Source organism: Mandrillus leucophaeus, unplaced genomic scaffold (assembly GCF_000951045.1).
Source record: "Mandrillus leucophaeus isolate KB7577 unplaced genomic scaffold, Mleu.le_1.0 Scaffold1609, whole genome shotgun sequence".
Taxonomy (NCBI): domain Eukaryota; kingdom Metazoa; phylum Chordata; class Mammalia; order Primates; family Cercopithecidae; genus Mandrillus; species Mandrillus leucophaeus.
In genome coordinates this window covers 16,812-43,184 of record NW_012101598.1, presented here as the reverse complement: position 1 = coordinate 43,184, position 26,373 = coordinate 16,812, and the positions used below count along the sequence as shown (strand labels likewise).

General features: G+C 36.2%; 1 protein-coding gene across 1 annotated transcript in view; it reads right to left on the bottom strand.

Annotated features, from left to right (window-relative positions):
- KLHL4 (kelch-like family member 4) overlaps nucleotides 1-25,293 on the bottom strand; it is a 55,001-nt gene extending 29,708 nt beyond the window's left edge. The window contains exons 1-8 of the mRNA XM_011975998.1: nucleotides 25,130-25,293; nucleotides 24,602-24,738; nucleotides 20,864-21,060; nucleotides 16,589-16,801; nucleotides 13,227-13,413; nucleotides 6,337-6,561; nucleotides 4,553-4,715; nucleotides 2,612-2,824 (exon numbers count right to left, since the gene is read on the bottom strand). Of these exons, the coding sequence (XP_011831388.1) occupies nucleotides 2,612-2,824; nucleotides 4,553-4,715; nucleotides 6,337-6,561; nucleotides 13,227-13,413; nucleotides 16,589-16,801; nucleotides 20,864-21,060; nucleotides 24,602-24,738; nucleotides 25,130-25,272 (1,478 nt within the window). The 5' untranslated portion in view covers nucleotides 25,273-25,293. The remainder of the gene's footprint in view (nucleotides 1-2,611; nucleotides 2,825-4,552; nucleotides 4,716-6,336; nucleotides 6,562-13,226; nucleotides 13,414-16,588; nucleotides 16,802-20,863; nucleotides 21,061-24,601; nucleotides 24,739-25,129) is intronic.
- Between the last annotated feature and the right edge of the window lie 1,080 nt (nucleotides 25,294-26,373).

Here is a 26,373-nt window from a genome sequence, read left to right as displayed (position 1 = left end):
TATTTTTTTCAAAGAACCAGCTGTGTGTTTTATTTATCTTTGTATTTTTTGTTTGTTTCAATTTCATTTAGTTCTGGTCTTTCTTTTCTTCTTCTGGGTTTGTTTGTTGTTTTTTCTCTAGTTCCTTGAGGTGTAACCCTAGATTGTCTATTTGTGCTCTTTCAGACTTTTTGATGTAGGCATTCAATGCTATGAACTTTCCTCTTAGAACCACTTTTCTGTTTCCTAGAGGTTTGGAGAGGTTATATTATCATGATTGTTCACTTCAAATAACTTTTTCTTTCAATCTTGATCTCTTTTTTTTTTTTTTTTGAGACAGAGTCTCACTCTGTCACTCAGGCTGGAGTGCAGTGGCCGGATCTCAGCTCACTGCAAGCTCCGCCTCCCGGGTTCACCCCAGCCTCCTGGCCTCCTGAGTAGTTGGGACTACAGGCGCCTGCCACCTCGCCCGGCTAGTTTTTTGTATTTTTTAGTTGAGACGGGGTTTCACCGTGTTAGCCAAGATGGTCTCAATCTCCTGACCTCGTGATCCGCCCGTCTCGGCCTCCCAAAGTGCTGGGATTACAGGCTTGAGCCACCGCGCCCGGCCTCAATCTTGATTTCATTGTGACTCAACGATCATTCAGAAAGGGTTTTGCCATGTTGGCCAGGCTGGTCTTAAACTCCTGATCTCAGGTGATCCCCCCACTTTGGCCTCCCAAAGTGCTGAAATTATAGGCATGAGCCACCATGCCTAGCCTGTGAATGCTTTTTATTTATGCTATTTCACTGGAGAATTTTCCATTCATATTCTACATGATATTTATTTATTTATTTATTTGATGTGTTTAAGTTGCACTTCACCTTTCTCCCATACCTCCTTGATTGGCTTAATAGTTGACCTTCTGAAATCTTCTTCTGGCAATTCAAATACATCATCTTGGTTTGGATCCATTGCTGGTGAGCTAGTGTGATCTTTTGGGGGTGTTAAAAGACCTCATTTTGTCAAACTTAAAGAATTGGTTTTCTGGTTCCTTCTCATTTGGGTAAACTATGTCAGAGGGAAGATCTGGAACTCAAGCGCTGCTGTTCAGATTCTTTTGTCCTATGGAGATGATGCCTTGATGTGGTGCTCTCCCCTTTCCCCTAGGGATGCGGTTTCCTGAGCACCAAACTGCAGTGATTGCTATTTCTTTTCTGGATCTAGCCACCCAGCAGAGCTACTGGAGTGGGGAGTGTCTGCCATGAGACCGGTGATGTGATCCATCTTCAGGTCTCTCAGTCAGGGATACTAGCACCTACTCTCATGGAGGTGGCAAGGGAGTGAAGTATGCTCTGAGGGTCCTTGGTTGTATTTTTGTTTAGTATACTGGTTTTGTGTTGGTTGGCCTCCAGCTAAGAGTTGGCACATTCAAGAGCCCATCAGTTCCATTTGTTTAGGAAGGATACAACTTTGCCTTAGGCTTAGGCAGTGGGCAGGGCCATAGCGCTACCAAGAAATTATGACCTTTGTGTTTGTCTACCAGAGCTTGAAAGACCATCAGGTGGGGGCAGGGTTAAGCATGTCTGAGCTCAGACTCTCCTTGGGTGGGGCTTGCTGCAGCTGCTGTGGGGAATGGGGTGTGTTTTTCAGGCCAATGGAGTTATGTTCCCAGGGGGATTATGGCTGTCTCTGCTTTGTCACATAGGCCACCAGGAAACTGGGGAAAAGCTAGCAGCCACAGGTCTCACCCAGCTGCCATGCAGCCTGCAGCCAGAAAGCCTGGTCTCACTCCCACTGCACCCCTACTCAACAGAACCTAGTTTATTTCAAGGCAGCCAGTGAGCAGGACTGAGAACCTACCCTAGGCCATAAGTCTCCCAGCTGAGAAAGCAAGCAGGCCCACAGTTCCTCGGCTGTCCCTGCGCAGCAATCCACCTCCCTCAGAGGGTCTGTGGATTCTCTTGGCTTTCCTGTTACGTTCCTGCGGTAGTTCTTAGAGCCAAAGTTCACAATATGGTTCTCCACACACTGCTCTGTCTATGTGAGTGGGAGCTGTGAGTTAGTCCTGGCTCTTCTCCACCATTTTTTCCCCAATCTCAGTAAACTTATTTTGATTTGAGTCTCCTGAATTGGTTGAGTGATGTAGCTTGGCACAAAATTTATTTGTTTACCACTTTGTCTTACTATTTTATAGTGTGACTATATAGCAATAAGATGGCATATTCTTTTTACATACTTTATGTTGAATCTAAAATGAATATGGAATATTTAAAAAATATATTTTTAGCCTAAGAGAAAGTGTACAATTTTACAGAAGTTAAATCCACTAAAAGGATTAGCATTTATTGGAAGACTACTTTCTGGTTGTTTAAAAATGTAATGAAACACAGTCTATTAAAGATAAAAATTAAAAAATTAAAATTAGCTAAGATCCCATATTTGAAAGAGCCTGGAACAGGAGAGGACTGGAGTCTTAGAGGATCCCAGCTGGGAAAGGACTTGTTCTCCCTAGATTCCTGTTGTACTATTTAATTTTCTTAGAGTGGGCATACAAATAAATTGATTTCCATTTAAAAGAAAAAAAATTCTATTTCTAAAAAAATAAATAACCAAATAATTACATACAGAACGAAATAGAAAAAAACTTACCGTTCCACACAGTCAGAAAGCCTGGAGCAATGGTTGGAAGCAGGGGCATCATGCCCCCCTACAACATATAAGAATCCATTATATGTGGCAACTCCCACACCTCCACGTCTTTTGGACATTGGAGCACACAAACTCCACTTGTTAGTGTGTGGGTCAAAGTATTCCATTGATTTGAGGCAGGAACTTCCATCACGTCCACCAATAGCATATAATCTAGATAAACAGACAGAACCGCGTGTATGTATATGTGTGTGTATACATACACACACAAAATGCATGCATAGAGTGAGAGTGAGAGAACTTTGCACAAAGCTTTTCAAGTTTCTGAAGGGTCTGACTATATATTCTACTCCTACACTATTTTGCAGTGAATAGCAGAACTCTGTGAATAGATCATTACCTGAGGGCACCTGTTAAAATCTATCCCAACCCAAACCTCCCTTTTTCACTATCTTTGTCACAGTCATTTTAACATAATTGAATAAAAGATTTCATGGGATATGAGGCACAGAAAAAAGAGGGAAAGATCAAAAGGATTGGCAGGATAGTTCCAAAGACCAACTCCAACAACTTTACAATTTTAGCAGAGTTCAATTACCTAGGAGCAGAATCTGTTGTTTTTATGTATCACTTTATATTTGCATTAAAAGATTATCACTTAGAAGACATTAACTTAATAAACAACTAAGGAAAGAGGATAGAACCTCGAAACTAGATTTTTTTTTTCCCTAGGAAGTGATATTGGCTATGACATTTCTCCCATACACTTTAAAATGCCATTCTTTTGATTAGCATTTTAAAAATAATTTTAAAATTATCATGCATTAATAAAGAAGACAGACATTTATTAATCCTTATTCCTATAACTTCCCTTCATGCTGAGTTGTAAACAACAGCAACTCAGCAAAGCACAATTAAATGGGGCAAATTTCATGTTTTCATCCTGTTCTGTATTAGGTAGGAGATTACATAACTGAATCACCTGACATTATTCAGAGCAGGCCACAGATAGATTTAGGAGTAGCTTAAGCTCTAAGACACTTTAAAACTGGACCTCCTCTTAACTACGGACATTTCCGATTTATTTCTGTGCAAGGTTCTAAAAACAATGTGTTGACATTTTGACTGAGACCATATCTATGATAATGTATTGGCTTCATGCATAGTCAATATAAACACACAAGGCTGTCTCTGGCAACTGACCCAACCTATTGTCTGAAACTCGCATGATTCATTACCCTCTTATATGCTGGTCATTGTCTCCAAAGTTCCCTTGTCAGAAAGCAAATAATACCTAGTAACAATTCAAGCTCTTAGAAACTTCTAACATCATCATGTTTTAGTATAATATCTCGGAAGTGATAGGCAAGTGACAGGAAGAGGTAAATATTCAGGAAGGGTGAGACTAGGTAGGATTCTATATTTAGGAACCCTGAACGCTCAGGAGAGAGATTGTTGAAAGAATAAAAGAATCACCTTGTTATAATCATAGACAGACTAAAGTTTTGATAAAAATAAATCATCATGTAAAAAAAGTAGTAACTTCTTGAGGGTAAAATTAGAACTGGCTTGCCTGTAAAAGTGTTTCTCAAGTTTAATGTGCACAGAAGTCACCTGAAGATCGTGTTAAAATTAAGATTCTGATTCAGGACGTTTGGGGCGGGGCTAGGATTCAACATTTCTAAATACATCTCAGGAAAGGTGGATGCTGCTGGTCCCAGGACAACACCTTGATTAGCAAGAGCATAGATAATATTTCATCAAGTATTTATTTTAGACAAGTATTTTCAGTCCTAATGGAGAGTTCCAATGAAGATCTTTTATTATTGATAACAAGTACATCCAGGTGTTTGGAATGCTAATTGATTGATGGATCACATCACTGAAGTTCTGTACTATATGACCTGGAAGCAATGAGCATGTGTGTTTCAACTTACTCACTTGTTATTTAATGCAACAACACCAACTGTGCTTCTAGGAGTTGACATACTGGCTACGTAATTCCACTGTCGTCCCTCAGGGTCCCATCTTTCTACAGTATTTAGATAGCTCCATCCATCATGACCACCTACAGCATACATTGGTCCTTCAAGAGTGGCTACACCTAAAAAAATTAAAATAATATGTGGGTTCACCTAGATATGCCACACACAATGAATATTGTTTCATTTTGCAAGCAATTAGTTGCTTAACTTTTTTTTTTTTGCTTATTAAACAATTTTACATACATATGAATCGTTTACTGACTCTGTTGTAAAGCTAAGTATGGTTTTCTAACCTTATGAAACTTTCAGTTTTAGTTACCATATCATAGAAGGGTATCATTGAAGTCAAAAGAGGCAGTAGAATGCATCACTTCTAGATCTGTAATTTAAAAAGCTGGCTCTTTCTGGCAAATTTTCAACATTGTTTGTTGATGTAACATGTAGATACAACATGATGTTGATTCTTAGATAAACCTTAGAATTACAGGCTGACTGTAGTAGGTCTTTATAACCTCTGGTGTTTAATATAGGGGTAAAAAGATTCCCATGAGCTAACTTACTAGACAGCTTTTTAATGTAGTTAGAAGTTTGTTTTTTCAGGTATTATGAATAGCCCATTTCTGCTTTGCATCTGCTATGATAATTTACATGATGGTTTTTTCCCCACCTTGACTATCCCAATCAACCTCTCAGTGGTATGTCATCATCATCACTTCTCCTACCTATTTACTAATATCAATTATATTGAAAAATAAGCTTGCTCTGATTTCTCTGCAGGACCTTTCGGAGCTATGTCTAGGAATAACACTGACATAACTAGATAATATAATTATATAGTGTATTATTTGGCAGAGTCAATTTATCAGGATAATTGGGACAAGCAATACCATTCCTGAGTCTGCCATTTTTTAGCTCTGTAAAAGTCAAATCAAAAAAAAAAAAAGGTAATTTTTCTGTTGTTCAGCCAACTCTTATGATATCACAAAAATATGGAGCCTAGTATAAAGAAAGAGGTATCCTGACAAATATTCAGGAGAATCAAAGTTCTCCACCATGGGCACATGATTCATCTAACTGGAAACACAATTCCTCTCAATCGTCAAGTACTTTCCTCTCTAAATTGAGCTTAGAAGAAAACTCCTTGCTGTAGTTGTATATTATTTAATAGTAAATCCCTTTGAAAAGATGTTATCCTTTTTAGAAGGAAACCCCTTTAAAATACTGGTGGAAGGGAATCAGGAGTAACCTGCAACAACAACAAATGTTTCCCAGGCTTTTATCATTTCCTTAAGTTTTTCATCATTTTGGAGACATTTTCACTAAGGATTTGGCTAAATCCCAATTATGTGCTGCTAGATTTAATTTTTTTTTTTTTTTTTTTTTTTTTTTTTTTTTTTGAGACGGAGTCTCTCTCTGTCGCCCAGGCTGGGATGCAGTGGTCGGATCTCAGCTCACTGCAAGCTCCGCCTCCCGGGTTTACGCCATTCTCCTGCCTCAGCCTCCCGAAGAGCTGGGACTACACGCACCCACCACCTCGCCCGGCTAGATTTTTGTATTCCATATTTGAAAGAGCCTGGAACAGGAGAGGACTTCTCAATCTCCTGACCTCGTGATCCGCCCGTCTCGGCCTCCCAAAGTGCTGGGATTACAGGCTTGAGCCACCGCGCCCGGCCAGATTTAAATTTTTAAAAACTCTACTTACCATACCTTCTTGAAAAATACATTACGTTAAGCTCTTACCTAAGCCATGCCGATGTGTTGACATGGGAGGCATCACAGTCCAGATTCTGCCAACTGGATTAAAACATTCCACTGTATTCAAAGTTTTTAAACCGTCTCTTCCTCCCACAACATAGAGCTTATTATCAATAACTGCAACTCCAAATTGAAGCCTACGGCCATTCATGGTGCCAATATGTAGCCAACTGTTGGTCCTGAGGTCATATTTTTCAATAGTAGTAGTACCTGACAAAGGGATATTGAACAATGGTAAAATGTACTTTTATTGACATTTTGAATTGGTATTTTACACGTTATAATTATATACCCATAACTTACAGCACAGTATCAGTGATTACAATTCAAATGAAGTAAGTAGCCCAGGTAATTCTAAAACCTGGGAGATAAAGCAAAGGATAATCTTTTACCAATTCTGAACCCAAATAGAAGAGTCAAAATAAAATGTTTTCTGTAATATGTTTGGTTTATACCCTTACAACGCTGGCTTTGGCTATACTATTCTACTGGTGGTATCAACACAAGTGTCAAATGACATAATTTATGACAAAATACCTTGGATTCTATTATTGAATGTTTGCACATCTGTTACAGATGTAATTATTTATAACCATTCAATATATTAATTTATGGTTTTTACATTTGTTTTGGGTGTGTGTGTTTGTGTGTGTGTGTTTATTTGTGTGTGTGTGTGTTTGTGTGTATGTGTGTGTGTGTTTATTTAAAAGACATGTAACTAAAGGACCAGGAATGAAAATTATTTTTAAATGGGCCTTTAGCTGGGTGTGGTGGCATGCACCTGTAGTCCCAGCTACTTAGGAGGCTGGGGTCGGAAGACCCCTTCAGCCCAGGAGGTGGAGGCTGCAGTAGGCCAGGATCAAGCCACTGTACTCCAGCCTGGGTGACAGAGTGAGACTCTGACTATATAAATAAATAAATAAAATTCAAAAAATGTTAAATGGGCCTCTGGTGTTGACTCACATAATGTTCCATGACGGTAATGATGCAAGAGGTAGAGAGAAATTTATGCAGATAGTAAGGGCAAGAGAGTCCTTGGTGGAATTACCTTTCTAATCAAAAGCAGCCCCCCAAATCATTTGTTTTCTAACAAAGAGCAGCCTGAAAAATCAGGCTGCAGACATAGATAAGCAAGCTGGAAGTTTGCACAGGGGAATGCCAGCAGTTGCACCGATTGGAAAGGGCTACCTTGGGGGCAGGCATTTTCAACATGGAGGCTTCATCTCCCCTTTTTTTTTGTTACCACGTGTACAGTAAGAAAGAAACGGGTAACATGGCCAGCTTAGGCAGAGAACCTACCTGCATAATAAAAGATTGGTGTGGGGGCGGCCAGAGATTTGTGCCCTATGCAAATGGCACACCTGGTCCTAACCAGTCTTTTGCTCCCTATATATATCAGACACCACCTCTTCACCAGCTCATCTATGGACCCCCCTGCATTTCATCACAGATCTGGAAACCCATTGTTCCAGGACCCCTCTCTGTAGCAGAGAGCTATTCTCTTTCTTTTGCCTGTTAAATTTCTGCTCTTAATCTCAGTCTTTGTACGTCCTTGTCTTTGATTTCTGTGGCCACGAGACAACGAACCTCATGTGTTACCCCAGACAATGAACCCGCTTCAGTAGCACAAAATATTACAGTTGAAAATATAGAATTACAAGATGTTACTTTAAGTGTTAATATAATTTTATTTTCTGTTCAATCACTAATGTACAAAGTTTACTGCCATAGTATACTGTCACTATTGACAAAGTGAACTATCACTACTGTCATAATAAATTGCCACTTCAGTAGGCAATGCTTCTTACCATTCATTTGTAATAGCTGCTGCTATTTTTTGGTAAAAGCTGCTTCTGCACAACAGGGAAACTCTGAGTAATAACCAGGGTGGAAAATGATAGAATTATTTTTTACATCTATAGTGTATCTAATAGAGTTTGTGGCAGGTTTAAAAAATTTCATCCCAATTACACAAAGTCAACCACAGTAATAAGCAAAAACACTTTCCAGTTGTTCCTTTACTGGGAGATTTGTGAAGAAAATGCAGTCCATTAGTTATAATGAAGATGCAGTTAACATTTGAAGCAAACCCATTGACAGTTACAGGGCAATAGTATGGGGTCATATCCAGTCAAAATTTAAGCAGAGTGTATATTAAATATATAGCTGCTCCTTGATTAGATTGAATTAGCGGAAACCGTGTTTCCTTCCTCTAACTTTAAATATATTCTGGTGAATAGTGCACTGTAAGTATTTGTGTTCCAAATTTGGGGTTTTCTAATACAAACTTGTAAATACACAAGGACTCATTTACTCTTTCTCTATCATTACTGCCTCTTTCACTGATAACATGGATTTGACTGAATACTGATTTAGAGGTTAGCAATTGCTCTACTGACTATATTTACTGCTAAGAGGTCAAATTATAACACCTATCAAAATATCTTTTCTACATTAAATATCTTTGAATGGTAATGTTAAAACTGAAATAACTACAAACTGACATCTACTTTTATTCTATGTTTAATCAGTCAGTTTTCTCTGAATGTTTTCTACTTCTTTCCATTTCCTCATCCCAGTCTTCCTATGTCTGTATTCTTATCTGCTTGCTATAATTTTAACTTTTAGTTCTCTTTTTGTCAGTGGACTTTACCGATGACCTAATTTCGATTAGGAAATAAAAGCTAGTCTGCACTCATTGTTATGATTACGAAGATATGAATGGTGGGGTGATTAGAAAATTGTACAAATCTACATTAATCAGCTGTATGTAGAAGATTTACACTGAGAGATGTAGATGTGTGAATCATGCCAGGTTAAATTTTTCAAGGCATTAGATTCAATATAGAAGATAAAATGATCCCATAACTTTTGACTGCAACATGAGCATTTATGACTGGCAGTTCTACAGATTGAAGTTTGAAGACTTCTCCAGTCCCTTTGTCCACCCCCAGCAATCCTTCAGCTAATCAAAATGTATATTCTCTAGCTGCTTTACTAGGGCAGCTCTATATTAGATGGAAAAATATAAATTCAATTGTTTTACTATCTTTTTCTTTAAAATTTTTCTGTATAAATAAGTTTCTGCCTCAGAATGTTTGATATATTGTTTCTCAATCCATTTCTATGCTCTTACCCAATCTTCGTTCGTCATCTATTCAAGAGTGAACAAAACCCATCAAACTTATCAGTGTTGTTGAGAACACTGTAGTTCCTGCGGTAGTAAATATATCTGATGTAATGATTTCCTCCATTTACTTTACAAATGTTCCAAAAGTGACAAGATTAGCCTTTACTTTGTCTCCTGCCATACTGTTGATTCAGAATTTATTTTTTAAATAAATAAAAATTTGCAAGATACTCTGAATGTACAAGACAGACATCCAAAGTTTACTAATTGACAATTTAACAATTTTGACTCTGTGATCATACTTAACACTTTCTAATGATTCTTTCAAATACATGGTAGGAGTTAGAGTTAGCCCCAGCCATTAGTGTGATACCTATATTTAACAGCAATTCTGAGCTTGTTATATGAGTCAGAGAGGAAATTAGAGACTGAGGAAGCACTGTATTTCTTAAACATCAAAATATAAAAGTTATTTTTTTTAATTTTTAAAATTTCAATAGTGTTGGGGGTACAGGTGGTTTTAGGTTACATAGGTAAGTTCTTTAGTGGTGATTTCTGAGAATTTAGTGCATCCCTCACCCAAGCAGTGTACACTGTACTCAATATGTAGTCAAAAACATCTTTTAAAAATAACTGAAACAACACACTATAAGAAAAGGCGTATGTATAGAAATTAATGTTTATACTTTTGTGAAAATATGTAAAGTAGTACCTTTTTCTTTTTTTTTTATTTTTTTTTATTTTTTTTGAGACGGAGTCTCTCTCTGTTGCCCAGGCTGGAGTGCAGCGGCCGGATCTCAGCTCACTGCAAGCTCCGCCTCCCAGGTTTATGCCATTCTCCTGCCTCAGCCTCCCGAGTAGCTGGGACTACAGGCGTCCGCCACCTCGCCCGGCTAGTTTTTTTTTTTTTAGTAGAGACGGGGTTTCACCGTGTTAGCCAGGATGGTCTCGATCTCCTGACCTCGTGATCCGCCCGTCTCGGCCTCCCAAAGTGCTGGGATTAGAGGCTTGAGCCACCGCGCCCGGCCAAGTAGTACATTTTTCAATGTCATACTGCTTTATACAGATAAATGCTGCCCATGTAATGTTTTTGTTATACTTCTTAGGTTTTCTTTCTTTCTTTTTCTCTTTTTCCTTTTTTTCGTTACTACGTGTTTACCCTGGTTTTCTAATAGATTCTAAAATCCCCCAAGAGTTTTGTTGTTGTTCTTTTGTCTGTAACAGTGGCAGTGTAGAAAAAGGAACATCGTATTTGAATAAGAATTTCATCTCCAGCCTTTCTTGATGTTTGTCCTTGGGTTGGCTATCTAACCTTAAGAGGGGCAAAGTAGCGGTGACATTATTGTAACATTATTGTGAGGATTAGAAACGATGCTTGCAAAATGCCAATCAAAGATTAAGTAATCAAAAAGGTAAGGTTTTACTATTCTTTTAATGGTCTGCAACGTCCCATGAGCCTTTTATAGTGTCTCCAAATGCCAGGAACTCAAAAGTGTCTCATACCCTGATTTATTTCCATGACAAACTTTGGCAATAGAGTCCAGAGATTATAGGTTCATATTTCACTCATTTTTAGAGACTGATAAGGAGTTATAGATACTTATAAACATTTGTTGTAATATATTTCTTTATGGTAATGAGAAGTTAAGCAAGATTAGCCTGAATAAAATGCCAAAAATAAAAAACAAACACAAAAACCAAACAAACACAAAATTTTCCATTTCTCACAATGCAAATTAAGCTTTTTGCAAAGTCAGAAATGAAGGACAAGTGCACTTGCATTTTTTATTTAGTACTCTTGTAATTTAAATACCAAACAATAAATCTTTTAATATGCTTTAATATTCGATTTCGTCAACAAAATGCAATAAAACCTCAAGTTGCCAGACTGGAGATTAATTATAGGATCTCATTGTCCTATAAAACCTATCTTGTAACATTATTGTTACAAAATACAAAAATATTGTTATTTGTTATTGTCTGAAGAACATCAGTTCTTCAAGTAACCCTACAAATCTGCAGATATTTGCATTTGCAATCTCTTGTTTTATGGGCTTATGATTAATAAGTATAGTTACTATATAGTCTTCCAATTTTCAATTACATATATCAAAGAAAATAATGTGATTCCAGTAGGACTTCAAACCAAGTTTTTAAACTTTTTTTTTTCTATCCCATATCCTTTCCTCATTTTCCACCATCCCCCAGTTTCAAGATGTCGCTCTGAGATAAACTTTACATCCTTGGAATGTTTTCTTTCCTCCACTCCCTTTCTTATCCCATTCTATGCTCCCATGCCTTACGCACATTTGTTTACCTAGATGCTTGATAAACACACACCATACTCACTTATCTCGTCAAATATTTCCTTAGAAGCTTCAGGGGCCATATGCTGATACAGACCAGACACCTCTAGCCACGATGGCACCAGCCCCTTAACCAGATGGAACAATAAATAATTCAAGACAAGCCACTGAAGTGGGTCACAACACCTGCCACTTCCTAGCCACCCTGTCTATTCTGCATTCCAAACCCGCTCTTTAAAACCCCCACATTCCCTCTACAAATGGAAGAGTAGGAATTTTTGGAAAGAATTCCACCCACTCCTCCCCTTACTAGCATGGGAAAGAAAATCTTGCGCTCTTTATATTGCACCTCACTCTTGTTATTACAGCTTCTTTCTACAAGTGGCCAGCAGCCAGACCTTTTGCCAGGTGCAGTCTCTTTCCTTTGTGATTAACATGTGAAAGGAAAATAAATCTTGGGACCCCCCCCGCCAAGCCACGAAGCCAAAAGGAAAAGTCAAGCTGGGAACTGCATCAGGCAAACCTTCCCCACCTTTTTATTCCTAAATAAGATGAATACTGAGATTTTTTTTTTTTTTTAAAGCTACATACCTCCCTCACAATTTGCCCACAAGGAAATTCCTTGTGGGCCTCCAGATGCTTATCCTTAAGCAGTTAACATTGAATTTCACCCTGGCTATGCAAATTGACAGCTTATTTTCATAGGTGCAGGACAAAGGAATGACAGAACTCACTGTCATCCCTCTGTTCACCTGAGACAAATGCATATCTGATTGCTTCCTCTGCTTTATTGTTTATGAAAAAAATGCAGATTCTCTAAGCCAGACTAAGGCATAAATGAGTATTCTTGTACTTCCCTCACATGTAAATTGTGCATTCAGTGAAAAGCTAATCAGCTACTCAAAAGAATGCAACCATTTGTCTCTTATCTACCTATGCGCTAGAAGTCCCCACTTTGAGTTGTCTCGCGTGTCCGGACAGAACCAATGTACACCTTACGCATATTGATTGATGTCTGATATCTCCCTAAAATGTATAAAATCAAGCTGTACCCTGGCCCCCTGGGGTTCAGAATGGGCACATCCTTAACCTGGGCAAAATGAACTTTGTAAATTCATTGAGACCTGTCTCACATACTTTTGGGTTCACAAACACTAAATAAGTTTTCCTTGAAAAGATATAATATGGCAAAGTAAATATTCAAGTTTTAAAACAGCTTCTATAAAGTAAAAGTGCCTATTAAGAGTTCAACACTAATCGAAAGGTTATGTCTCATAAGGTAAGTAGAAAAATGAGGTCACAACATCATATAAAGCACTCTGTTTATGAAAATTCACTTTAGGTGCACTCATTTAACATGGCTTTAATATCGCCCTTATAATTTGGAGGCTGTTAAGAATGTATCTTTTTTGAATGAAGACACTCTAAGTTATTTTTACCTTTCATAGCATCCATGCCTCCTACAGCATAAAGTGCCCCCACAGTTGATTTTCTAGGTTTTGTCCGAGGGCTTTGCATCATGGATCTTCTCTCAGGTAAAAGATGATACTTCATAGCTTCCATCAGGAGCTTCTGACACTCAAGATCACCAGTAAACATGGAACTGGTTTCAAGATCTGCCAGTAACTGCAAAATAGTGATGCATGGCATATGAACGGAGCGTTCACCATTAGAAAGAACGTATTTGTATTTATGTAACTTTGCAGGCTGGGCGCAGTGGCGTACACCTGTAATTCCAGCACTTTGGGAGGCCAAGGTGTGTAGAACGCTGGAGCTCAGGAGTTTGAGACCAGCCTGGAAAACATGGCGAAACCTGGTCTCTACAAAAAAATACAAAAATTAGCCAGGTGTGGTTGCATGTGCCTGTAATCCCAGCTACTTGTAGGCTGAGGTGGGTTGATCGTTTGAGCCTGGGAGGTAGAGGTAGAGAAAACTTGAGCTAACCTAAAGGTAGAAGTTTGATTATTTAATGTTTTTTGTTATTTAGCAAGATTTTTATTTTCACTTATCAAGGAAAATAACTAAAAGTCTGCTGGTAGTAGCTAATGATCTCTGCAGATTCATTTGACACATTATTCATCTTTTGAATATGTACGCATATAATTTAAAGGAGCAAACATCAAAAAGCACTCATAGGAAGTATTGTGGAAAGCAGTCAAAGAGAATGGCTGTGTCTGCACAAGCAAGAATCTCCTAGTCTACTGCATGCGGCTAATACAAGTAGCAATCTTTTTGGTGGATTTGGGGTAGTTGTGTTGGTAGTGGCGGTCATGCAAACATGCTCAGTTAAAATAATAACAGACATGGTGGATGGTATCTTTATCATCTGATCACTTCTGCAGAATATTCTGAAAGCAGGTGCTTTTTAACTGAGTTGAGATAACATGCCTTAGTAACTAGCCAGCATATTAACAAAAAGAGATGATCAATTCTTTTTATCTATCATTACCTGGCAGACAGTGACCTTATTTAACACTGATAAAAGTGAGGTAAAGTATTTTTCATGAGATGAGTTGGAGAGAAGTCAAGAGTATATTTCAGAATGTTGTCAAGAGTCATCTTAGATTGGTTCCCTTGGAGTTTTGGGTCCACAGTATCATGGGACATTGAGAGGAATAGTGAGCAGGTTGCTGGAATAGAAGAGGTAATCTTATTACATTAAACTTCTCTGAATTTTCCTGCTCTCCGTGCGTTAATTTCAGTTCTGTTCTCACTCCGCCTGTGATATCTGATGGATCTTTATTTTGACCTGCCTCATGAGAGTCCAGGCATTTGCTTAATGCATATGCTTTAGAAATAGGTCTAAAAACTAGGCTATGTATTTTTCCCTAAAAATACTCTTCAAAGATTCATCATCATCCTTTTTATATGTTTCATTTCTAAAATATTTGTAAGGTCACCTTTTACATTCTTTTGGAAAGCCTATATTTGCATGACATTGCCTATCACTACCATCAACAGGGAAAGTTCACACAGTCCATATTCTAGGTCTAAGGCATACTCAGAGGTGGGCTACCACAGTACTGTTGGTTGTGTATTTGGGCTAGAAATGTCCCTCCATTCCAATAAAATAACGGAAGTTCAAACTAAGAAGTTCACTTTGCTGAAAATGTCTTACAGACTTAAGGCTCTGTAAAGATATAATCCTCTGACCTTACACCAGTGCATCTTAAGTTTTTTATGCCTAAAGTCACAAGAAGCAATTGTTAATACACAGATTCTTCAGCCCGTTTCCCTGAAATTGATTAACTGGGTCTGCAGTGGAACATGAGAAATTGTATTTTTAATAAGTTCACAGACCCAGGAACATTTTGAAAGGCAGTCTTTGAGAATCTCATATATCATAGAACCTTTCTTGAGAATAATACACATGAGTGTAAACGTTCACCCAAACATAAAATTTCCATAGATTCTAAAGATCATCTATGAATCCAAAGATTTAGAACCTTGGATCTAAAATTATATATATATTTGTTATTTCTGTTTTTGGCTTTACTATTGCCTTGTTCTTTGGATAAATTTGCTATAACCAGAAAGGTAATCAATGTTCTTTCATTGCATATGAATAGATTCTTAAGAGCATGCATATAGTTCTATGGAATTTAATTAACAGCTGGAAGTTTTAAAAAATGTGGAAAAATCCACTGGGCACAGTGGCTCACGCCTGTAATCCCAGCACTTTGGAGACTGAGGCAGGCGGATCACAAAGTCAGGAGATCGAGACCATCCTGGCCAACATGGTGAAACCCCATCTTTACTAAAAATACAAAAATTAGCTGGGTGTGGTGGCACGTGCCTGTAATCCCAGCTACTTGGGAGGCTGAGGCAGGAGAATCGCTTGAACTAGGGAGTCAGAGGTTGCAGTGAGCCGAGATAGCACCACTGCACTCCAGCCTGGCAACAAAGCGAGACTCCTTCTCAAAAAAAAAAAAAAAGTGGAAAAATCATCAGCAGATTAACAATCTATTTTTCAATATTAACATTTAATTAGTAACTTTGTTACAAAAGTGGATTCATGTTAATATTTATAACGTTATTGATCCACTAAATCTATACAAGGTCTCTGTTTTTAATTTGGATGATATTTGAGGCCTATAGCCACAAAATCAGTATACATTACATGCATATGTGCAATATATCCACACGTATTAGACATTGTATTGATCAATTTGCTACAGTGAAAAAATTGTGGTTATCACCAATGGTGAAATTATGTGGTGAGACTGCATTCCAAAATTCAGTATGAGGTGAGTTAACCCTGGGTCTTACTCAAAGGTGTTTGTTCTTAGAATCATCTTTGCTATAATCCTTCAATTCAACATATATGGTGAGGATGCCTTTATGATTTCATTATAGTGCATCTAAAGTATGATAGCATTTTTTGATGGTAGCAGATGATATTAATAGATATTATTCAGGATCTGACTCCTTTCTAGACTCTCCTCTGGAAGGCTATTGTACTAATTATTAACATTTTGCCTAGAAGGTGTGCAGAAAAAAAAAAAAAAAAGAGTTAGCCTAGCCATTTTCCCAGCTTTTTACAAATATTATGTGGTGAAAATGAAACTAATGAGTATTCTGACGTTTATGGTTTAACCGTAGCTTTTTTTAGCCATGTTTTTTTCTGTCTTTTGTTAATGCCTCTAATTGATGGCTGAATATGTCCTTCTGTGAAACAAATCTTGTACCCTCAAATTACCAGGAATCTCCTGAGAAAATAAAATTAGGCAAATAAGAAACGGATTAGTGCCTACTGGTAGTTCAGAACTATATTTTAAATTACCTAGGTGATTTTCCATACCTGTGGTGGGAGTAATGGCAGTCTGATGTAAGAAAGCAGCATCCCCAGTTCTCCTTGCCTATTCTGCACATCATGCCCCACCCACTGCATTAGAGCATGAAAAATGGTCTCTTCATCAGGCACATTAATGTCATCACTGCACAGAAGTTTTGAAATTTCATTAGCTGGAAGCAGGAGGAATTCTTGGTTTTTTATTACCTCAATGAAGTGTTCCTAGAAAAGAAAGGTCATCTACTAAAACTCTGCACTTTAGAAATTTCTTAATGGAATAAGCATATCAAAGCATTTCATGTTCTTAAACTTCAGAAAATGCAAGAGACACAGATGTATCCACTTATAAAAAATAGGTGCTCCTGCTACCCGTGACATGGATAACAGGGAGCCTTCTGAAGCTGAGAGGCCAAATGCTTCCAGTGGGAATTATTTATAGAACACACAAGGTTAGCTTTAACTGCTTCACAGCCCACACAGGCAGTGTTGGAGTCAAAAGTGGCACTTTTTGCTCCCAGCTGCTGTTTGTGACAACAGCAGCTCATGATTTCACAGCTGACTGTCTAGTCGGTCTTCAGCCAAAAGTCATAAGAAAAAGGCTGGAACTTTTTAAGGTGGTGTCTATCTTGAAAACGTAGGAGAGTTAACTCTGGCTATGTATGTGAGGCAGAAAGAAACTGAATTCCTTAGAGATAAGAAAGAAAAAAAAATGATGAAAAACTTTCCTTTTATGGAAAAGTATGATCTTCTATTGACCAAGAGAAAAGTACTCTTTTACAATTGGTAACAATCTATGGGTTCAGGACAATCTATAAAGGACTCCTATGAAATTTTTTCTTTAAGAAAGAGGGAAGATGTCTTTTAAATTTATATATTATGCCCGGGTAATTTTTTTGTATTTTTTTTTTTTTAGTAGAGTGAGACTCTGTCTCAAAAAAAAAATAAATTTATATATTATATCTCAATTCTTTCTTCTTTCATTGTGTTGTATTTTGTCAAATACACAGTTTCAAACATCTGTGTTTCATTTTTTTTAAATCAAAACACCATCATATTTTCTCTAGTTTATAAATATTACATGTTCTTTGACAACAGAATGATCATTTTTAATATTTCTCATAGTGAAGATCTCAAGTTTTAAATGAAATGAAATATATTTCTAAAATGAAGATAAACATACCTAACTTGCAATTTATGTTGTACAATAAACAGATATTCCAGGAACAGTGTAAGCTAGTCTCTGAATAATTGGGGTCTCTAAATAAATCGAATCACCACCTCAACTTTACTTTTAGTTTAGTCATTGTGGAAGTGAATCAATCAAATAAGGAAGTTATCCATACAGCAATCATCAACGTTGACATACCCATCAGAAAGCTCTGATTGCTGTAAGTTTCAAACTGACCTATTTAGACAAATAACCCTTTGTGATTAAGACAAACAATTGAAAGACAACTGCTGTTCTTACTGTAGCAGATGTCTCTGGGTGAAGACCCCCCCCACTTATACAAATAATGGTGATAGTAGCACAACTATTAATACATTACACTTGTACAGCACTTCACACTCTACTGATTTCTTTCACAAGCATTAAGTCATCACCAGTGTGATCTTGTGAGAAAGTGGAATTAATCTCATAAGAAAGCAGGTCATATGAGTTGTCTGATTCCCTGTGGAGTAAGTGGCAAAGTCTGGATTCAAAAATAAGTCTCTGAAATCATGCTTACTGCATTTTGTTTGATATTGCATCTGCTTTTCATAAGTGATACGATTTTTGTGAAAGAGTTGAGACAAATATAAAACTATAAAAGTTAAGGTTATACAGTACGAATATTTTATATAAACTCTGAAACTCCATTAATACTGTGGACAACTCAATATCTCCTCCTTTCTACCCACTCTCCAATTAAAAACAAAGAGGAAAAAACTAGATTTTCTGATAGAATTTGTTATGACTCCAGAATTGCTTCCTAATAGGACTATTGAAATTTGCTAAGCAATATAGTAGATTAGTCTAAATAAAAAGTAAGTGTAATTTTAAAGTATTCCTATATTACATGGCAGTGTCCAGTACTATATAGAAATAATTAATTTCACTTAAAGATGAATTTTAAATGGTTTTATTTGGGAATTATTTTGCTCCTAATTTCAAGGTAAACACTTACTCTATGCACCTTCCAAGGGAGACTTCTTTTGTGCCCTGGATTAACTATTCATTTTATAAAAATCTACACTTATATTGTTGCAAAATTTACCAAATGACTATCACATATTTGCTAAATGCTTCATTGGTGCAGACAACTATCTATATGATTTAAATGGCTAATTTTATGTGTGAACTTGACCGGGTAACGGGGTACCCAGACATTTGGCCAAATAGTATTCTGAGTGTGTCTGTGAGGGTACTTCTGGATGAGGACCATTCACATCAGGGAAGGCAATCTACCTTGTTCAGTCTACCAATGCACATGATTACAACTGAATCCCTAAATTGTTTAATATTATTCTTAGACATGAAAATTATTTGCATTATTAAACTATCAATACAGTACTGCAAAAACATTATTATAGCAAGATCTTGATATATTTTACTGTATTTACAATAGATACTAACATAACTAAAGAAGAGAGATTAAGAGAGACAACAATATTACATTTTTATGCACACCCTGCTTCAACACTCCGTTTTGGTCACATGATAGGAAAAGGAAGACAAGTTCATTTTGACCAACAAAAATAATTCAAGCGTTTTTTTTCAGAATGTATTTTGCTTGCAAGTGTGTAATACGAAACAGGAAACTGCTAATACTTAGTTCAAGAATTTAAATAATAGGAAGTTTTCATGTTTATTTTTTGTGGTAGAATAAAACTTTGACCTTCCTAATTCCTGTTCCTTTACATTATATGGCATCTGTATTTAGGACACAGGAACATAAATGGTGTAATTAAATGATATGTTTTAAAATGTCAATCCATTATAATATGATTCTCCATATAATGGTATTCTTTGAGGAATATGTTTCAAACTTCAAATTTTGAGCAATGGACCTAGGGTGGGAAGTAGGAGGAAGAAAGATTTGATAAGAAGTTTTTAAACAATTGAAATTTTAGAAGTTAAAAAATTACCTTCTGTATAAAACTCCAGAAAAATACTCTTTGTATGCATCTCTATTCTAAAAAATGCTACATTTATGATTTCAACGTGTGACTTTCTATTGTTCACTTGTATACAATTGCTTTTTGTTTTTAAATATTAAATAACTGAAGCAATTTCATTTGTTTGAAATATTTTGATTGGGTTTCACAAAATGATCCATCTCGTGTCCTTCCCTTCTTCAGAGGTTAAAAAAGTTTATTTTTACTCTGCATCAGGGAAGTATTAGCATCTATTGTAAGGCTTTATTGAATATCCTCTGTCCATTTAATATGCTCTATCTTATCACATGCAACATTTAAATAATTACCACCTATGAACATTTGCCTTTGATTTAAATGTTAATAGAATTGAAAGGGATTTTAAGTTAGTTGCATTAATGAATTGAACTGTAAGTTATTTTTAACCAAAGTAAAATTTGTTACTAAGACAGAAAGAAGTTCATTCAATAAAATTATCCGGGCTGGGCGCGGTGGCTCAAGCCTGTAATCCCAGCACGTTGAGAGGCCGAGGCGGGCAGATCACAAGGTCAGGAGTTCAAGACCAGCCCGGCCAATATGTGAAGCTTCATCTCTACTCAAAATACAAAAATAAGCCGGGCATGGTGGCGGGCACCTGTAGTCCCAGCTACTCGGGAGGCTGAGGCAGGAGACTCACTTAAACCCAGGAGGCAGAGGTTGCAGAGAGCTGAGATTGTGCCACTAATTTTGGTAGTTTTTCAGCTCTGACAATTATTGACCCATTAATATTAGCATTTTTCCTTATTGAAAGACACTTCACTTTCTTTATAAATCATAATTTGTGCAATTTTACAAACTAAAGCTCTAATTGTGCAAAAACATCAGGGAATTAACATTATCTTAATTCTATAGATTCTACTTGAAATATACAGTTGTACAATTTATTTTGTGGCAGTATTTTTATTTTCTCAAGTTTGGGGATTTAATGAAACATCTGTAATTCAAAAAAGGAAAAGCTTGCTTGAGTGCAGCTCAACCAGATAAATGTTTTTGTTGAATATATAATATGTGAAAGTCATCTACAAGTTATATAAGTTTATATTGCTTATTAATTTTATTACAACATTAACATATTTTTATTACAAGTTAAGTTGAAGCAATTGATTTTACCATAGTGTATTTGTGTGCCACATTCAGAAGTTCTGTACAGCCTTGAGCGTCTCCAAATGATCGAATCCCTAAGCAGTTTGAAGGATGGAGCTGCTTTATGAGAAAATTGGAGCAAACATCAATGACCTGAGTCAGCTGCAGAAGACAAGCTGCAGCCAACAAACTTTCAATGGTATCTTCTTTCAATTGCAGGACTCCTAGATGGTTTGAAAAAGCAAAGAATGATTATAAGTTCCATAAAGTAAAAGATATGTCAGCTAGTTAAATTTCTTTTTATTTTCCTCTCTAGTAGAGCTGTGCTTTTCAACAGATCTGGAGCACATTTTGAGGCTAATATACACAAGACAGTCTGTCCGTAAGCACTAGTAAGATGGCCGAAATGAACCAGATTAGGTTATCAAAAATGACTATAGCAAAAAAACAGTGAATAACATTATTGTAAAGAAGAGCAACTTGTTATTTCTTTATCATCTTAAGCCTGCATTTAAATCTTATATCGATCATTGCACATTGCATATGTACATGAGACTATTACGTTGTACCTTAAACACATGCAATTTTAATTTTTAAATCATTCCTGCATAAAGTTGAAAAAACTGTTTCATTGCGATTCAAAGAACATTATGTCATATTGTATAAGAATCATACAACTGGCCATGCAAGTAACTGTCATTTGTGAGGAGGTAAACATCTTGGTAAATAAGAAACACATTAAGCTTAATTGTTCATTTATTTTGTAAGAAACGCATTAAGCTTAATTGTTCATTTATTTTGTAAGAAGAACACTGAGCTTTTATGTCTATTTTTTTGTATCTACATTAGCTGGTAAAGATGTATTTACCCAAAATATTATCTCTGGAATTGACCCCTGGCACTGTCTCAAGAGGAAGCATATGTTGCCAAGAGTCTACAAATTAAGAATTACTTATTTGCTTTGTTATGAAAAAAATCTGACTCTTTTTGAAAATATCTGTAAGGAATTTTTAAAAACAGAATCAGAAGCAACTTAAGTTAGTCCTTTCATATTTATATGTCTGTATTATTTTTGGAATAAGTGTTGTTGATTAGTTATTGCAAAAATTATGTTATTTTTATGAGTCATTCCTGCTTTTTATTGTTTTAGCCATGTTATAATGTTTCAAATGGCTGATATCAATTACAAACTATTCCTCTAAAGTTTTTCCTTCCAAAATACCTTAATATGGGGCCCATATCGTTGCATAACCATGAAGAAAAGAGTAATACATATTGCGAGGTCCTCTATACATAGTTCAACCTGTAAAATATATTTTAAAGGGGTCCAGCCCATCAGCAGACTTTCTCGTGTTGTTCTTGTTCTGATTTTGAAGAGAGCGCCCTGCCCATATCTCATGACACCTAGAGAAGTATGAACTATTCTCCAATTCAGATATAAATATTCATCTGCTATAGACATTTACATTTGGTCTGTTTATTAGAAAGAATATTCATTCGGAGGAATAGTTATAAATGTCTCGGGCACAGTAGGAAAGCATTGTGTATTACAGTGTACAGTATTCAGTTACAAGCATGCTTAAGAAAGGCTGTTTGGAGCTGGTTCAAGTTTCACTTCATTAAAGAGTAAAAGGATAGTCAAGCCAGCTGGCTGAATTATTTTATCCTACGAATGCTCATTGGGAACAAAAAAGATGTTTTCTAAGGATTAAAATGTATCAGGTAGAAGAAATAAGGTTCTTTCTATTTCACTCCCAATTTTTAAAAGTTTGTTGAAATTTTAGAGCATAATGGAAATTTAGGAAATATTTTGTACAAAGGCTTGTCAGGAGAAAGGTGAAAGTTGAAGGAAGGAATGAAGTACTGTGAAATTTCAAAGTAGTTTTGTTAGAACAGTGGTCTTCAAATAGCATGCATACCACTAGAGCTATATGAAACCTATCTGAGACACAGATCAATTTGATGTAAAGAAATTTCAGTACCTCAAATTCCATTACATACCCCTCCTAGAAAATGGTCTGCTCCCAAAACAGTTGTTACCACACAGGTTTTACTTTCCCAGTATCCTTTCCGTAATTTTCTTTTTTCTCGCCTCATAAAAGGAAGTCACATTCCTCATCTATCCCAAAGTATACTATGCTACATTATGGGGCTGTGGCACAGGAACAACTTTGAAATAAAAGCTTATTCATACATATTGTTATTAGGATCTAAATCATATCATATTCATCATATTCATACTTTCAAAATGTGCAATCTGGTGTTTTTTAGTATATTCAAAAAAGTTTGCAACCTGTATCACTATCTAATTACAGAATATTTTCTTTTTTTTTTTTTTTTTTTTTTTTTGAGACAGAGTCTCGCTCTGTCGCCCAGGCTGGAGTGCAGTGGCCGGATCTCCGCTCACTGCAAGCTCCGCCTCCCGGGTTTACGCCATTCTCCTGCCTCAGCCTCCCGAGTAGCTGGGACTACAGGCGCCCCAAAAGGAACCTCATACCTATTGACATTCATTCCCAGTTCCCTCCATATTCCTACAACCAATAATCTACCTTCTGCCTCTACACATTTTTTCTATTTTGTACATTTAATGTAAATGGTATATTAAAATAAGCGATCTTTTGTGACAAGTTTCTTTTATCTGGCATAATATTTTCAAAGTTCATCCATGTTGTAGTATCTATTACTACTTCATTCCTTTTCTATTGTCGATTAGTATTCCATTGTGTTCATATACCGTATTTGATTTACCCATTCCTCAGTTTGTAAACATTTGGGTTGTTTCTACTCTTTACTTATGAATAATGTTTATATGAACATTTGTGTACACAATGTCGTGTGGACATGTTTTTAACTCTTGAGTATATCACTACGAATGGAATTGCTGAGTTATCAGGTAACTATTTTGTTTAACTTTTGGGGGACTGTCATATAGATATACTTTTAAATGAATTGTTGTTTCAAATTCTTATAGGATTGAGATTTGTTAGATACATTTAAAATGCAAACTTAATAGTGCTTTATAAAAAGATTAATATTTACAATATTTGGGGGATTATATACTTTACAAACATTTAAAATTACAAGGTATTTTAGTCATTAATGGAAAAATGTAAGGAGAGCACATCGTTTTTCATAATTATTTTACCGGCAGTGCAAGCGAAAATGTTTGAAAATGACTCTGTTGGAGAAAACTAGGAGGTAAGCTTTTAGTCTTAAGAAGAGCCTAAGTATACATAACCAAATAAAAGTGTTTTAATACTAAGAGACCCTGAAGATGAAATAATCATTCTGGAATAAAAGTCAAACTACTTTTTAGTCCCCAAACTCATTGTTACCTTTATTTACAGTTTGAATAGATATGAAAATTATTCTGAATGAATAGAATTGACTAAATGTCTACTGTAGGATTGGAAGATCCCACTCTCACTCTTCTTTTTACAAACAAGAATGTGCCCACACCATTCCAGAGTTGTTCCTAGTTGTCTGCTCTCATGTGTAAGGTATTTTCTACATATTATATACCTCTTGATCTTTTATATTACTGAGTTTATGTCCTGACTATGCCTTTTTATTACTTTAGGAAATTTATTTACCTGTTCTATTCTTTAGTTTCCTCACCTTTGTAGTAGTAGTAGCAGTATTACTACTACTGAGGAAACTGAAGAATAGTAGTAGTAGTAGCAATAATAACCACTACTACTACTACTAGTAATGTGTGTTATATCATGTAGGGTCATTATGAGTTAGTGTGTATTAAGCACTTACCTGTGTAAGCATACTGCACCAAGGAATTCAGTGCATTTGGATCTACTCCTTCCATCCTGACCTCTTCTTGTTTGGCTTCAAGCACATCATTAGTAAACATCGCAGCAAAATAATCAGACACTGCGCTGAGAACCAACCTGGAAATAGGAAATATTTGTAGGAATTTAAATGAGTCAATAATTTCACTGAAAAGCATGAAATGGATTCAGCAAGTTTGTAACACTAGTGAGGCTGTTTTCTCCATAAAGTCTTTTACAATTCAGTTAAGCGTAGTGAAGTCAGGAAGGTCAAACACGTAAATTGATGTTTTTTAGAGGGTGTGTTTGTGTTATACTTTCCATCATCAGTCTTTTCAGAGTTTGGCTCTTCTAAAGAATACACAGAGAAACGGATCATATAGGCTGGCACTTTTTCAATATAGGAAAATAAGTATTTTTACAAATATTCCAATTTACAATCCATGTACTTATTATCTCTTATTTATAATTGCCCTACTCAAAACCATTCTGTATACATAAAAATACTTACCTATGGGCTGGGATGCGGAGGTGTCCTGCAATTAGTAGCACATCACATAATTGTTTCTCTTTCAAGTAGTTCTCCATTTTACGAAGAGTTTGCTCTGCGTGGTTTATAACGTGGAACTGCTCTTCAGATCCGGTGGCGTTCATTTCTTCAGAGTGCTGTGTATCTAATCTGAAAAGGAAGTAAGGATGAGAATATGGTTCATCATATAAGTTTGTAAAAAATTTAATTTTTCTCTAATCAAGAGTACAAACATGTAATGGAAATTTAGGCATACCAACTTCTAAAGGAAATATGTTGGATTAAAGTAAAATCAAAATTTGTTTTCCAATCTTAGATATTTTACTATAATTACTACCTAACCTTTCATTAAAGTGAAGTGTGCTGGTTAGTGTTTATATCTGAAATGTAACCAGAACTATGTACAATTCACCAACAGGACTAGTGATAGTTGTTATATTCACAAACATAAAACCTACATTCTTTGATTTATGTGGGTATTATAATTATGTCAATAGGCAGGAAACCCTTAGACTTGAGTCAAAATACTTTTAAAAAATTTGATTCTGTCCTGAAGCTTCTCCCTGGAGTACTCATTACACATCAGAAATATTCCTCAAAGAATTTCAAGCCTAAGAGTTTCATAGCATTCTTCACAATGTCACTTCCACCTTTTATTTCTTACTATTTAGTCAAACGTGATGGCTATTGAATTTAAAATAATAAAAGCGGGCTACCTGTATTTTCAACATTACACAATGGTGGAATTTAAATCTCAACACACGTACATACAGGCTTACAATCAGTAGGAGATGACCAATTGATTGGTTGGATGGATGTGCTTAAATATGTTGCTTATTACGTTTCTTGCATCCAGGCATCATTTTCTAACCACCAGTTAGGATTGGTTTTAGATCTCTTCACTCCCAATTCAGTCTATATTTCTTTTAAGACAATTGGTCCAAGGTGATATTACTTTCTCTGTCTAATTCAATTACATTATCACTCTTTCAATCTTCAGTCATAATATTGTACTGATAAGAAGGGATCATGGTATGAAAAGCTCAAAAATTGCCTGCTACCTCCCTTCAGATGCACTCTTGTTTACTTGTTCTGGAAAGGAACAATTTCTTGGCACCGTAGACTGAAAAGCATTCAGGTTGCACTTAACTCACATTATCCTAATCTTTTCTCTTTTCTAGGAATGATTCAGTTCACATTAATTGAGTCACACATTCAATGTCGAA